Below are 16,478 nucleotides of genomic sequence, written 5' to 3'. Positions count from 1 at the left end.
TTATATATTAATATTATTATATTATAAATTCAATATAATGAATTTGAAAATATTGCACCTCTCAAATGCATGAGATTGGTCCTTAGGCTGAGAAAGGAGGAAATGTTTATTGTTGATGAAAAAGGCCCACTCTTATTTAGGAAGGGAATTATAAGACTTATTGACCTGTTCCAGTGAAGCTTCTTCAAGCTGAAACGTGCACTAAGGCTGTTTTGTGTTACACTTATTTTGTTTAAAAAAAAATCCATATGCTAATCTCATCTTGGTGATTTCCAATCTTCTTATTTCAGAAAAATAAAGAATATGTAAGCATTGCTAAAGGTGGATTTATGGGTAAGATTTTCCTTTAACTAACATAGTAGCGAATCATGGCTCACTTAATGATCGCAACATTTGCTTAATGGCCACCAAAAAAAAGGTCATAAAATCGAGTTGGTCATCTGAGTGATCCATTTGATGACCATTATGACTTACGACCATAATAGGGTTAAGTCAGGGACTACTTGTAGTAGCTATAATATGCTAGGATGTATATTTCAAGCTGCACTGCCCAGAGATCTATAACCTCTTTCGATTTTGAATTCCATAGGGGTTACAGTTTTAATCCTAATCTGGCCTAACATACAGTCTGTCAGAAATTAAATCTTTTTTTTCTTGCATTAATGTGTACATATTTGTTCTCATAGTTCCCAGTTCAAAACATTGCTTATGATCTAATCATTTTTAAATTTAAGCAAGATTGTATGATTAGAAAAAAAATTGAACAAAAATTTGTTGTTATTATTGTTATTGTTATTATTTATTATATGCCACCCAACTCCTAGGAATTCTGGGCAGTTTTTAGTAGTTTTCATTGTGCAGTTTTTGGATAGAACTGAATTTGTAGCTGGTGCCTTTTACATGATATGGTGCTTTACAGAATGCATCGTAATTATTAGCATATTTGAGCACTTTATTGCATGCATTAGTTAACATTATTATTTATATACTTCTATTCTTATATACATCTGTTAGTTTATTACATTTTAATGAGGTTGACAATTATTATTATTATTATTTTTTGTAGCACTGCAACAGCACTTAGCAGACATTAACATTGAAGGACCAGAAAATGGATATGGCCATTGGATTGCTAGTACTTCAGGCTCAAAAAATAGTATTAACTCCTTAGTTGATGTGAGTGTTTTTTAAATCAAATTGTTTAGCTTTTGATATAATATTTTGGGACTGTATTTATTTGTTTATAATATAGAACAACATATCATATGCATTGAAGGAGAAAAGAGATGTTAGGCTTTGTTGCCAAAAGTCAGAAGGAGGGCGGTAAAATCTTTTCCAGCTAACAAATTTTTAATAAAGGACATAAATGATAATTATCACTACTTTAAATTTGATGCCTTAGCTGAGCAGTGTGGTGGCCTAGAGCTGGAGCTCTCACCTCACAATCAGGAGGCTGTGAGTTCGATCTTAGGTAGCGGCAGATATTTCTCTCTCTGGGTGCAATGAGAAAATATCTGCTGCGAACTCCATGTAGTCGTCAGGAAGGGCATTTAGCTAGTAAATGCTCGGCTCCATTCAGTTGCCCCAGCTCCACCCCAATGCAAGGGATTACAGGTTCGTTAAAAGAAAAAGAAATTTGATGCCTTAGCACCATGTTATAAATTAAATTATGGCAGTGTCTCCAGCTGCCTGTACACTAGGAATAGCCAATTTGGTAATAAATATATAGACTATTTTATTTATTTCTTCTTGTTTTTAGAGAAAAATACAGAAACAAGACTTGCCAAAATATATGCTCTATGTTACATCCTAAATAGTTCATGTATTGTGACCATACTTAAGCTGGTAGAGGTACAACAGAAAGTATAAATGTTTAAAAACTAATTTTCTTTATTTAAATTCTTGCTTTATTTAAACTTTAATTAAAATTCACTAAATGCTGTTAGTTTGGTACCTAGTGGATTTAATATTTTTCCTTAATTTGAAATAAAAATTACAACTCAGAAGCAAATTTCAGAAGCACATTGGAGGGGATAGCATGTATACCCTTAGGGGCTTAGATTGTGCACTTTGGTTTTTTACAAATGATTTGTTTCAAGTGCAGATTTAGGTGGTTATGGAATATAGATGATTTTTACTGGGAAACTTTCTTTTGTTTTAGGGTGATTCTCCAAATGGATCAAATGATGGAAAAGGTGTCAAGTCTTTGGTAAACAAGATGACTGAAGCTTTAAAGACAAAATCTGTAAATGTGAAAGAAAAAGTTATTAGTTTTATTGAAAATACTTCAACTCCTGTAGATAGGTGAGTTATGTTGGCATATTTATTATGGGGATTGTGGGTCAGAAATGTGAATTCTCTGGAATGTTTCACTTTCTCCCAGAATGCAGTGATTATATCTAAAATATTAAATTACTTCCTCATCGATTCCATTGATAAATGATAATGTGGGTCTGGATTGGTACATTTGAGGAAAAAAAGGAATGTTCCAGGAACACAGTTTTCAGATCACAGAACTTTGTATATAAATTATTTCTGGCCAATATTCTTGCATGTTAAATCACACATTTTATTTCTCCCTGATTGTGTTATGCTACTGTGAAGAGGTTTAATGGCTTGACCTTAAAATTATTCCTATGTGTTAGTAAACATATGTGCAACAACATGTTTTAGATTGGAAAATTATTATTTCTTGTTTCTTGTTCCACATACTTCTCTCACAAATCCTTCTTATGATCATGAACCTTGTAACCTGTTATGTGCTGTAGGAGATGCATGTGTGGATGTATATGAATATATATGTGTGTGCTTTGTGCATCCATGTGGGTGTGGGTATACATACATCTCAGATACATATAAACACACACATACACATATTCAGGAAAGCCAATGGGGTATTGTGGTAAAAGTGCTGGACTAGGAGTCAGGAGAACTCAGGTTCTAATTCTCCCCTAGGCATAGAAGGCGACCTTGGGGCAGACAAAAAATACCTTAACCAGTACTGGACAAACGTGCTAGATGACTCCATTTCTCCTGCAGTGGATTAATTCAAAAAGTAACAGAACCGAATAATAATACTTTGTTTTAAAAACATAAAAAAACATCTAATGATGGAGAACTTTAAGGTATATATATTGTTAACATTAATTCCAACTGGGAAGACATAAGATTTTCTTGATATATTGTAATTATTTATTCTGTCCTCTGCCCAATTTGCTATAGAATTTCTTTCAATCTTCCCTGGCCTGATACAGCAAGTATGCTGCGGTAAGCCACATGCAACACTGTCTGAGCAAAACTGCCTTTGTCCTTTTTTAGCATGACTTCATACTTTTTGTAAGCATCAGTTACACTGTCAATATTTCTCAGATTTTTTTTAAAATTAGGAATGCTTTACATCAGGGGTGTCAAACTGCTGGCCCGTGGGCCGGTTTCATCATACCGGAGCCGCGCCCACCCCATTGCCGGCAATGGCGAAAAAGCTCCGATACGTCGCGCGACATCACGTGATGTCGCGAGTTTGACATGTCTGCTTTACATCAAGCTCAAACATTTAAAATACTATGGTTACAGGAGATATTCATATTCATTTAGAGATGACACATGCATAAGTAATAAATGCTTCCTCCTTTGCAGCATGATACAGTCAAATAGAAACATTAGCCACAATTTACTGTTTTGTCTGAACCGTAAAATGCACCTACATTTTTGATAATCCTACTCAACAAAATGGGATTCTGTGGTTAATCAGATTTTAGATGAGTGTTGAAAAGTTGATATGGAAGATGTATTATTAAAATACATTTCAACAATATCTTAAAAAGTATACCTTTATGGCATACCTTAAGTATATTCTTATGGCCCATTACATTGCCATTGATGCTTTGACTAAGTAACATAGATAAAAATTTTGAAAGAATATAATAAAAACTAAATGGATTTCACAGGCACGATGCAAGAAGAAATATACTTTGAGGATGGACAAGTTAAAATAGCCAGAATTGTTATGCTATGTAAATTTAGCAATTGACTATGGGAAATTGTTTCTAAATTATGGCTTTATTTAATATCTGAATATCTAGCTTACAAAAGCAAATTACCTTAAAGGTATTTATTTATTTACATGAAATGTGAGAACAACTACCTTCCTAACCTAAATGACTGGTATGTATAATTTGGTTTTCAAACCATAGTTTGCATTAATCATGCTTATATTAAAACAAGCAAATTATGTCTAAAGGTCATGGTTGTTCTTATTAAGCACGTCAATAATGATTTCCATAAGGTATGCATTCCTTATATCTTCTCGCAGTACACTTAAGCCCATCAAACTAATATCTCTCGTCTCTAGATGAGATGGGTGGCACACAAACAAATAAATAGATAGATAGACCATACCAGTCTTAAAACAACAAATCACAGTTCGCATTATCCTTGCATAAGTAGCAACTATTGTATGTTGGGCTTGTAGTGAAATCTGAAAGAATAGAGAATTGTATAGGCCTTAAAAGCATATAAAGAGGGCCCGCAAATTTTGAAACAGTTGCAAGAAAGGATAAATTATTGCCTAAAGCTATTTTATATAAACAGTGGGTATTCTGGAGATAGTAAATCACAAATTATCCAAAAGAAATTATATTTATTTCTTATACCAACTATTTTATTGTCAGTGTTACAGATGCTTATCTTTATAAATTACTAACAAGCACCCCTATTCTGGCTTTTTTTGGGTGGCACATTTGTCGTCTCTCTTTACGCAGTTCAGTTTCCTATTACTTTAATCTACCAGCTCCTAGAAAATGAAAGCACTTAACTTCAGGAATAAAGATAAATGTTAGTTTTACCATCAGTTTTCCCATTCTTCTTCCTTATATTACCTATTTGTTTCCTCTAGCAGCCATTTCTACAATAATAAGTGAAATTTTCAAAAGTGGATCGGACAGCGATTTATTTATACCTTTACTTATACCTAATCAGCATTACAATTTTTAGAATGTATGCATAACACACTGGAATGGGCTACTTGCTGTGAAGTATGAAACTATTTAATATGGCATTCAGTTTCTGTAATAAAGTGCACTTTCAGTAATCGATGAAAGATGAATGAGCAAGAAACAAGATCCATCTGAAAAATCTGAAAAGAGGAGATGCTATAGTTCACATTCTATACCTCTCAAGTCTGTTCTATTATCTGATATTATGATTGGTCCAGAGATATTTCTTAGATTAAACTAACACTTAAATATTCTCAGCTTTTTATTTGTCAGTATTGCATACATTGCTTGGAAACCAATAATAGTTTGTCCCCAAACATGCCTTGATATATTATCACTTTGAGGAAACCTTTGACTTCGTTAAAACATAGATGTGCAGTAGGTCGCCCTCCAGATGTTGCTGAATTACGAAGCCCAGTGAGAAGAGAAGTTTGGAACTGTAATTTAATAATATCTGGAAAGCTATATACAGCCTACTGCAGCCAAGAAATTAAAAGACGCTTGCTCCTGGGGAGGAAACCTATGGCAAATCTAGACCGCATACTAAAAAGCAGAGACATCACCCTGCCAACAAAAGTGCGTATAGTCAAGGCCATGGTTTTCTCAGTTGCAATGTATGGTTGTGAAAGTTGGATCATAAGAAAAGCTGAGCGCAAAAGAATTGAGGCCTTTGAACTATGGTGCTGGAGAAGACTCCTGCGAGTCCCCTGGACTGTAAGGCGATTAAACCGGTCAATCCTAGAGGAGATCAACCCTGACTGCTCTTTAGAAGGCCAGATTCTGAAGTTGAAACTCAGATACTTTGGCCACCTAATGAGAAGGAAGGACTCACTTGAGAAGAGCCTAATGCTGGGAAAGATTCAGGGCAATAGAAGAACGGGACGACAGAGAATGAGGTGGCTGGATGGAGTCACTGAAGCAGTAGGCGTGAGCTTAAATGGTCTCCAGAAGATGGTAGAGGACAGAAAGGCCTGGAGGAACATTGTCCATGGGGTCACGATGGGTTGGACACGACTTCGCAACTAACAACAACAACAAAAGAGATCTATGTTTTCTGACTATGCTTACTGAACTTTTCAAATCAAACTTCTTGTACTTAATACAGTCCAGCCAGTTCAGTGCTCTCTTGCCTTTTCACTAATTTTCACTAATTCAGTATGGTTCATTGCTTTTGCACAGCCAGCTACCTTTATCGAATTCTTTGACTACACACACAGATTCACACCTGGATCACATTGCATGCTGCTATGAGAAAATGCTTCAATAAAATATATATTTAAGATGATGATTATTTTTCCTTTCTTATGCTCTTTCCCTGCCAACAGGCATGTCAGCAGCAGTGACAGGGTAGGAAAACCTTATCGTGGTGTGAAACCAGTTTTCAGTATTGGAGATGAAGAAGAATATGATACTGGTATAGTAGACGTTTTTATAAGCAAATTATATGTTGTACTTTCTAGCTAAGTCCAGAAATTCTGTTACTAAAAAGATACTCTGAATTGTGATCTGAAATTCCAACTGGAATCTGCAATATTATCTCATTTTGGGGGGCCCATCATTCATCAGACTTCAGATACACCTTACAAAATCTGAAGGCTTTACAACAGAAAAGTCCATTGTTTGGAGAATCAGCCTGGACAATTTCCATAAATGGACACAAATCACATAAAATTTGCATAAATTATATAAACAATGTAACATGCCTTCTCTTGTATGGTCTGTTATATCAAAATTTTACTCTAATTATAAGTTTAGATAACATATTCCCATACCCCCCAAAAATCTGTATTTCAATAGCATCAGATTTCCTATGCACACATATGCACACAGGTTTTCTGAAAAACACCTGTACTTTTTGCCAAGAAACTTCAAGAAAATGATCTGGACAATCTAGACATCTAGAATATAGAGCTATATTGATTTCACTCTACACTAATGAGCTCTGCTGGACTTTATTACTTATAAATTCAAGTCAAGGCATCCTTCTATATTTCAGAGACACTCAATAGTTATCAGAGAAACATGTTGTTATTAAATGAATTTGTTTGGGATCTTCATTCAGCATTCAGGGAATCCAAAATTGTGTGGAATATAGTATGAAAATCTTTGCCTTAATAAACTATATAGTAATACATATTCCATTCATATATATAATATGTGAAATATACTGTGACTTTTGCATGGAAACAGCAACTTAAGAATTAATGTCTTGGCTTTAATACTGCAGTTTTAGCTATTAATGTGGCTTGAGCAGCAGCCTTTATTTCAGAAATTTCAAATTAGAATGAAAACTATTTTTAAAAATATGTGATAGCAATTGAAAAGATATTGTCTATGACATCATTTTTTTCTTTTTGAAACAGATGAAATTGATAGTTCTTCCATGTCTGATGATGATAGAAAAGAGATTGTCAACATTCAAACTTGGATAAATAAGCCAGATATAAAACATCATTTTCCTTGTAGTGAAGTGAAAGAAAGTGGACACATGTTTCCTAGGTATTGTTGCATTGGCTTTATAATCTTAATAATGTTTCTAATTATATAAAGTGCTTCTCCCTCCATCCCTCCCTCCCTCTCTCTCTTCCTCTCTCTCTCTGTGTGTGTACATACATAGTAATACTTTGGTATAGACAGTTGCTACCGTTTAAATCTCAGATATGTAGACTCCTGTAATTACTTTTCCAATTTACTTTTAACCCTACTGAATGAAAAAAAAATAAAAATGTTGGGTGACAATCCATAAGTGTATGGATTAGTGCAGGGGTAGTCAACCTTGGCTCTTTTATGACTCGTGGACTTCCAGAATTCCTGAGCCAGCTAAGCTGGCTCAGGAATTCTGGGAATTGAAGTCCACGAGTCATAAAAGAGCCAAGGTTGACTACCCCTGGATTAGTGGTTCACAGACTGCAAATTTCATGGCAGATACTATGTTTTGATCATAGCGTAATATTATATATTTGAGCTTTTACCTCAATATAAAATGTGTCCACAACTTGATGAAAAGTCAATTGTAAACTTGCTAAATAGCTGTTATATGTAACCACAGAATATTATTACTTGCAAAATGAGTTTGCCTCAGGATAATAATGCTGAAGATGAGGAAGTGTCTGTTTCCTGATATAATACCAATTTTTTTCTGATTTTTTTTTCTAGTCATCTTTTGGTAACTACAACACATATGTACTGTTTACGAGAGATTGCATCTCGAAAAGGATTTGCTTACATACAATCTCGTCAGGCACTAAATGCTGTGGTCAAAATTACTTCCAAGAAAAAGCATCCTGAATTAATAACGTTTAAATATGGAAATAGCACTGCTTCAGGCATAGAGATTTTGGCAATTGAGAGGTAAGATTTTGCTATGATTAGCTTCAACTACATATGAATCATCTATATATTCTGAAGATTAATTTATATATCAAAAGTAAATAATCAATTGACAATAATTTCTAATGCTTTTTAAGTGCAGCCATATTATATGGGGAACTATAAAATCCTTGTATAAACAATGATTAATACTTAATATAATGTACTAGTATTATCATTCAAAAGGCTATTGAGCCTTGTCCAAGTTCTGTAGAACTTTTTGTACATTCTTTAATTGTGCTAAACAATAGTCTAGAAATTATTACTCCTTGTGATTTAATTGAAATATTGTTTAATCACTATATTAGATCTTGAGTGAATCATCTATGTACATGCTGGAATTTTGAGATTCTCTTAACAGCAACATATTAATCAGTGTTCCAAATCACTTACATTTTTCCCCAATATAAAAATAAATTGGAAATTAGTTCCCTGGGCAGAATATTTTATATATTTATGTATTTATCAAAATTATGTGGCCTCTGTTCTTACAGAAAGTGGCTCTGTGTGGCAGACAACAATTAAGTAAAACAAAAATATATAAAAACAATCATTATTAAAAATATAAAATGGTCATTATTAAAAATAAAAAAGGCTCAAGATACAATAAATCTTAACTATACCAACAGAACCATCTTAGAATGTCACTGGTCTCCTCGGATCCTCAGTCCTAATGACATAACCATGTCCTGAGAGGCTTCCAGAACATTATGGAGTTAACTGTAGGAGATGATGAGGCAAAGCCTAAAGGCAGGGTCAGACACATTATCAATTTGGAGTCATTACATTCCCAAAAGAGGCCTAAGTCCAGTCCCTGCTGATTCCGTTAATTCTTCTCTAGCATCAATGTGGCTTAACCATAGTAGATCAGATTCTTGTGTATAGGTGAATTAAATAAACTTTTGGTACTTTGAACTTTACTCTTCTTCCTGGTTTCTTGCACCTGACACTAACCTCACTCAGGGAGAGAATGTTCCATAAACATGGAGAATGTTCCATGGCAGAAAAAGTCACTTCCTGGGACCCGCCAAGTCTAAGTCCCTAGCAGATGGGACCTGCAGCATACTTCTCTTTCAGACCTGATGGGACAGGCAGATATAATTGAGGAGAGTTAACCCCATGCCATGAAGGGTTTAAAGTTCAACAGCAGCACTTTGAATTGAACCTGGAAGCAAACCGGCAACCAATGCAGAGATGTGACATGTGTTCTTTTGGAAGCAAACATAATTGCCTGTGATGGTGCATTCTGCGTCATTTGAAGCTTCTGTATACTTTTTAAGGGCAGTCCCATATAGAACTCATTACAGTAGTCCAATTTGGAGGTAATTAGGGCATGAGTGCAGACCCCTTCCAATTCAGGAATGGCACAACTGGTGCACAACACGAAGGATCCTCCTACCTATGACTGCCATCTGTTGTTCAGGCAGGAGTTATGTGTCCAGGAGGACCTCCAGATTATACACACTGGGTCTGTCTGGGTTGATATAACCTTATCTTGCACCAAAAATGGTATAGTCCTAGAACTGATAAGTCCCAAAACCCAGAGTCACTCAGTCTTGCCAGAGTTCAGCTTAAGCCTATTGTCCCCATTGAGACTTTCACAGCCTCCAGGCACAGGATAAGACATTGATGGCTTTGCTTAATTTGCCAGGAACAGAGATATATAATTGGGTATCACCAGCATAATGATGATACCTCATTCCATGGTGATGGATAAGCTTATCCAACAGCCTTACGTAGAGAAGGAAGGAGAAGAGGCAACACTAAACACTGTGGCACCACATGGAATAGGGGCCAAAGATGGAACATCTCCTCCACAATCATCACTAACTAGAATCAACCCCAGAGAAAGGAGGCAAATCAGCACAACACAGTTCAAACCCACAAAGAGATTAAGTGGGGCACAGATGGATGTACAATCCCCATCCAGCCCTCACCAGAGGTCAGCCAAAAATATAAAATACAGTCCTACAGAAAGAATATTACAAACATATAGACACCTGCAGAGATGTATCCCAGCAGTAGTTGTGAGGACTGGTGAAAGAAGAATGGAAAATACATTATCTTGGTAATTAATGGACCTAGTCATTTCATAAAATCAAATAATCATGTATATGTTTTATAGGTAATTATTGTTATAGTATTGGCAATCATTGAAGCTTAAAATAAGGAACATATTTGCCAAAAGTCTAAAGTTTGAAACTTTTTGTCTATTGAAACTTCTACTACTACTTTTAATTCTACTATTATAAAATTTAGTGCTGCTATAAAATTTAGTGCTAGTATACATTCTCAACAGGCAAGAGAAATGACACACTGATTCTTTATCTCATTTCAATTTCTTTGGAAATAAATATCATTGTGTATGTGTGTATGTTTGCCTTGCGCGCATGTGCATCCTATGTATCATGACATAATATTTTAATTGTATTATTTTATCTTGTGAAAGTGATTTAGTATATTAACAAATGATCTTATCATTTCCAATTTTAAGGTACTTGATTCCAAATGCAGGTGATGCCACCAAAGATATAAAAGAACAGATTGTGAAAGTACTGAATGCCCTGGAAAGCTAATAAGAACAGATGTTTTCACTGTGTCTTCAGAAGAAATTGGTGGTCAAAATATTTTATGTGGCCTAAAACAACTTGTTGCAGCTGAATACTAACCTAAGAGGACATTTCAGTTTATTGATGGGAGTGCCTGGATAACCACTTCATGGTAGAAGTAAACTATACTTTTGAAGAGATTTTTTTTTAAAGTATTTTCTTTAACACATTTGCAAATATTGTTTGTTATAAACTTGAGTTACTTAAAGTAGCTTTGGAGAAGCTGACTTATTCTTATTCTTAAGGAGTGAACTCAGTACACACATCTGTGAAAAATGTACTGTAGCCAGACAATACTTTCCAATATTGGAAAATATTTGGACTACATCATTCACAATTGAACAAGACATATTTTTACAAGCCTTGAATATTTGATTTGAACTGCTACGCATAGTATAAGGGTTTGGAAACAATACTTTAGACAAGAATCTAGAACTTCTTTAAAACAAGAATATCATATGCTATCAAACTTGGGATAGGTTTATAGGGACATACAATGTGTATGTAATTTTTAAAGTCTTCTATGAGGTTTAAGAGACTAGTTAAATTCCTGAAGCTTGAAATACTAAGCAGCATACAGCAGTTGAATGTTAACAGCTTTATGCTTTATAATGAAAACTAAGGTTTTCCAAAGTCAACATTAGATTGGGAAATAAAATTGTAATTCATTTTTCATGGGGGGGGATATAAGAATTGGCTACACTAATGGACATGCAAACATAATCTTTCAGAAACCTGTTCAAAATCTGTCCAGTGCTTACTAAAATTGCAATGCATACGAGTGAAGCAAAGTGTGGAAACTTTATGTATGACGTCTTTAGTTTTTCTTTGAAATGTATCAGCTGAATGCCATTAATAATGTCTTCGGTACTTGAGACTGAAAAAATAAAATCTGGTGCAAAAATCCATAGTTTTCAAGGAATAACCAAAATGGTTGTGAGAGGTATTTGAATAAATGCACTTAGGAGTCTCAAGAAAATCCTGTAAATGCTGACATGAAAGCTGCAAAACTTGAGAGGAACAATTCATGAGATTTTAGTAGGTTAGACAAAAAAATAATAGAATATCTGCAGATCCAGTCAATATACCAATGGAAACTAAAATCAACAGATCTTCATTCATTACCAACTCTTGAGCTCTTAACAAGAATCATGTAGGCACTTTAATCCTGAAACCAACGCTCATTTTTTTAAAAAAATATACCTAAACAAGTATATACATATGAATTGCATGAACTGCACTTTTTCCAATACTCCTGTATTTATAGTTCTGTCCCAGAGCTGTTGCATTATTTTTTTCCTTTCTCCACTCTCCTTTTAAAAAGCAAATTAAAATCTCCTAGAGGTTTTCCTGCCTAATTTAGCAATGACACTTTTTTCATAATATTAATGTAAAGATGTTCGTGCAATTGTTTATAAAAGCGCTATTGTAAATAAATGATTACTACTTAAATGCCAAATATTTGTCCAAGTCATTTGATCCAACTGTCATTTCCAAGGAATAACAATGATATCAAAAATGTACACTTCACATCTTAGATTAAGTTAATGCAATTCTAACTATTTTCTTTAACTCTGCATTCTTCAGTCTGTTCTGAAGAGAGGAATCTTCTGTGCAGAATTTGAGTGCTTGCAAAGTAATAGGTGTGTGCATTGGAAGTTTCAATGAATTCTATCCAGTGATATTGGTGAAACTTCTTTTGGCATTCTCTGCTACACAGTTTTTAATGTGTGTAGCATTACTTCTGCTTAGTGCTGTTGCAGAGTGTATGCAAATGCTTGTACAATTAATTATACACACATTTTTCACATGTGTCACTTCTTTGACCTATTATTTAACATGTAGATAAGCTTAAAACACCATACTACAACTCTGCTTAGTAATCATTTTAGGTCTAAGTAGAGTTTGGGTTTAAAAGACAAAGTAGGATTTGGAGTATGGGGGGCACTTGTTGCAAACACCCTAAAGCAGTTATGTCTTTTCGTGTGCTTACGTGGCTGCCTCTGCAGCTGAAAAGGATCCCCCAAAAAGAAGCACTAGATCCGTGTGGTGAACCTATGGCACGCGTGCCACAGGTGGCACGCAGAGCCCTCTCTGTGGGCACGCACGCCGTTGCTCCAGTCCTAGGCCTTCAGTTGGGTTTTATAAAACCTTTTCACTTTAGGCCTCCGCCGCCGTGTGCAAAAAAAAAAAAGGTTCTGTCACCACCGTCCATCGTCGTCCAAAGTAACACAGTCAAGGAACGCAGGTAACAAGGTTTATTCCTCAGCAAACAAAAAGTCAGCACTGGGAGTGGTTTGCTCCCAGTGCTTTACATAACTGTGCCACGCCCCAAAGCCCCACCCCGAGCAGCAAACCAGCATCCGCCCAAAAGACGTAAACCCCCTCTGGTCCGCTCACGACCTTCCCTTGGCCTAGCCACGCCCTGCTGGCCCTCTGTCCAGCCACCCAGACCAGAATCTCCCACCGGCTCCATGCTGGTCATGCCCTCGGCTGTTCCCTCCGGACCTCCAAAGGCCTGCCCGGCCGTCAGCAGCCTCTTCTCATCCACCGGAGGCCTCCGGCAGTTCCTGGCAGCGAGCAGCGGCTTCCTCCGACACTCAGCTGCTGCGCTGACGGCTGTAGTCTCCTCCCACCACCGGCAGTGCCTGGCGGCGCCCAGCTGCCTCCTGACACTCAGCTGCGATGGCTGACGTCAAGCCATTTCCCCCCCCCATCCATCGGCGAGGCTCCGTGGCCGGCCTGGAGAAGGTAGGCGGCCGGCGAGGAAATGGAGGGGAAGAGGGAGGGCTGTTTCCAATGTCCAGCTTGCCCGTTCCGGCGGCTGGCTTGGCTTAGGGGACCGGCTGGCGTCAAGGTGGCGGCTGGCTGCTGCGGCCCGTGCTCCAGTTCACCACCACCACCACCCGCCGGTGAATGGCAAGCCCCGTGGGGCTTGACAGGTTCAATCAATTTCAACTCGCGGGGAAAAAAAAGATCTCGCAAAGTTGGAATTGATTGATTGAACTTTTTAGTCCCATCCAATCTGGCGTTACCACCGCAGCCATGCCCACCCAATGGGCCACGTCCACCCAATGGGCCACACCCAGCCAATGAGCCACGCCCACCCGGCACCCAACGATACATGTGGGTTTTGGGTTACAGTTTGGACACTCGATCTCTAAAAGGTTCGCCATCACTGCACTAGGTATTGGGTGGATTGGCTGTTCACAGGAAGTTCAAGTTATATTTTGTCTTTGAATCCTAAACTCGGAACTTTCCTCTTTCAGTCAAGCTTATTGTATTTACTTTTACTACACCTACATTATTATTAGAGCAGGCCATGAGGATTGGAGCTCTGTTGTTATATATATTTTTTGTTATAAAATTTATTATATAACAACAAATATTAATTGATCAATTGGAGATGGTATTTAGGGGAAAAAAACAAATTGTAGCTATTCTGTACAACAATGAAATGAATAAATACTGTAAATTCTATGTGTAGAAGAAAGTCTAACATAAACAAAAATCTAGAGCCACTTAATGCAGAACAATAGAAATTTAACAAGCTAAAAGGTCTGTCTAAATAACTTTGCCTAGACCAGTGTTTCTCAACCTTGACAATTTTAAGGCATGCTGGCTGTGGAATTCTGGGAGTTGAAGCCCACATGCCTTAAAATTGTCAAGGTTGAGAAACACTGGCCTAAACCCAAAATATCATCTGGGGTAGGAGGGCTACTACTGAAAATGTTCGATCTTTAACAACTGCCCACTGTATGAGTGCATGGGAATGCTAAGTGCCATATATGAGACATAAAATAAGTGATATGATATTAATTTGTGGGTGATATTTTTGGTCCAGGCCTAATTTTATGTTCCTGATTTCACAGCTAAAATAAGTCATAAATATTTAAAGAGAAGCAATGTTTTCCTTTCTCTTAAGGCCATAAACCTATGAATTTCTAATCTGATCACTGATTAAATGTGCTTAAAATTACATTGTCATATAGCCGTGGTGTAAGATTACAAACAATTTTAATGAAAGTAAATCTCATTATAATTAATTAATCTAAAGCAAGTATGCTTTTAAGGTACTTCAGGTATTTCAGTCTGCGGTATTTAGAACATTGCAGTAATTAATAATCATATTTGACTTGCAACAATTGTTTTTGAATGTTCAAAAACAATATTTTATTACTCAAAATTGCTTCAAAATAGCAATAGCACTGTGAAGAATAAAATAAATTCCACTTCAAAGGTGTTGGAAAATAAAACAAGTTTTATTGAAGCATTTGCAAAGGCTGGTGGATCTCAGCAAGTATAATCCCAGAGACCACACCAAAATTAGTTCAGCATAAACCTTTACACCTGTCCCATAGAATATGCCACATCCTTCCTTTCCAGACCCAGTTGATAGGTCGTCTAGTTACATGCTTTCCAACCGCTTAGTAAAATTATTAGACACTGTACAATTAATCATTCCCCTTTGTTTTACCTTTATCTTTCCCTTTTCATGTTCCTGACATTCAACCAACTCAGCTCACAATAAGAGCCTCTTTGTCTAAGCTGGATGATACAAATATTTCAACTCTGTTCCCTTGCCTATCTATACAATGTAACTAATGCCTGCTTCAACCCAAAAGTTGTGAAAGTCATCATTTTAGCAAGGTTAAATATGGCTGTGCTTTGGCTATATGATTATACCTTAAAATACTGGCTCTAAATAGTTTTTATAAAATATAAGCTAGTCTATATTATGAAAAATTATAACATATACATTTCTTGTATATCTCACAGCGTTTAGATTTATATATCACTTCATGGTGCTTTACAGCCCTCTCTAAGTGGTTTACAGAGTCAGCATATTGACCCCAACAATCTGGGTTCACATTTTACCAACCACAGAAGGATGGAAGGCTGAGTCAACCTGGAGCTGGTCAGGATCGAATTGCTGGCAGTCAGCAGAGTTAGCCTGCAATATTGCATTCTAACCACTGCACCACTGTGCTGCACTTTTTAAATGAAAAGTTCAGCATGAATGTATGTTACATCTATCTTACAATCAATCAGTGCTCCTTGCATCTTATCATCTGTCTTATCGTCTCTCTCCACTTGCAATGTTTCATGGCTTGGCCCAAAAGTGCTTTTCCAAAAGGCAATTGGATTTTCTTGGTTTTGTTTATTTGAAAACATTTCACTTTCCAACCAAGAAGCTTCTTCATTTCTGGCTGAAGAACTGAAGAAGCTTCTTGGATGAGAAGCAAAACATTTTCAAAGAAAAAAACTAAGAAAGTCCAGTTGCCTTTTGGAAAAACACCATTGGGACAACCATGACCTAGATGACTGAGAATCTCCATAGACACTTTCATGACTTGGGAATGTTTGGGATTGAGACTGCTGGAGGTATAGTCTTGATCTATGGTCCGAAATTTATGTTGAGAACATGCTCACCTTTCCCAGAGACACCAATGTTCCCTTGAGATCATGAGCAGCCAAAGGGTTCACATTAATTGACAACACATGA

At 36.4% G+C, this 16,478-nt stretch overlaps 1 protein-coding gene across 2 annotated transcripts in view; it reads left to right on the top strand.

Annotated features, from left to right (window-relative positions):
• Positions 1-12,431, top strand: part of TBC1D23 (TBC1 domain family member 23) — a 32,699-nt gene extending 20,268 nt beyond the window's left edge. Inside the window, exons 12-19 of one of the 2 annotated variants that reach the window (XM_015820808.1) lie at positions 291-333; positions 1,067-1,176; positions 2,162-2,304; positions 3,223-3,267; positions 6,320-6,408; positions 7,358-7,493; positions 8,151-8,345; positions 10,858-12,431. In XM_015820808.1, coding sequence (XP_015676294.1) covers positions 291-333; positions 1,067-1,176; positions 2,162-2,304; positions 3,223-3,267; positions 6,320-6,408; positions 7,358-7,493; positions 8,151-8,345; positions 10,858-10,939 — 843 coding nt within the window. In that variant the 3' untranslated portion in view covers positions 10,940-12,431. The remainder of the gene's footprint in view (positions 1-290; positions 334-1,066; positions 1,177-2,161; positions 2,305-3,222; positions 3,268-6,319; positions 6,409-7,357; positions 7,494-8,150; positions 8,346-10,857) is intronic. The other variant, XM_015820810.2, reaches the window with a different exon arrangement.
• Positions 12,432-16,478: the final 4,047 nt, after the last annotated feature.

The sequence above is a fragment of the Protobothrops mucrosquamatus genome, unplaced genomic scaffold (assembly GCF_001527695.2).
Source record: "Protobothrops mucrosquamatus isolate PMUCROS unplaced genomic scaffold, P.Mucros_1.0 scaffold1186, whole genome shotgun sequence".
Taxonomy (NCBI): Eukaryota; Metazoa; Chordata; class Lepidosauria; order Squamata; family Viperidae; genus Protobothrops; species Protobothrops mucrosquamatus.
The sequence above is the reverse complement of the archived record's forward strand: the minus strand, read 5'-3'. Positions and strand labels throughout refer to the sequence as shown.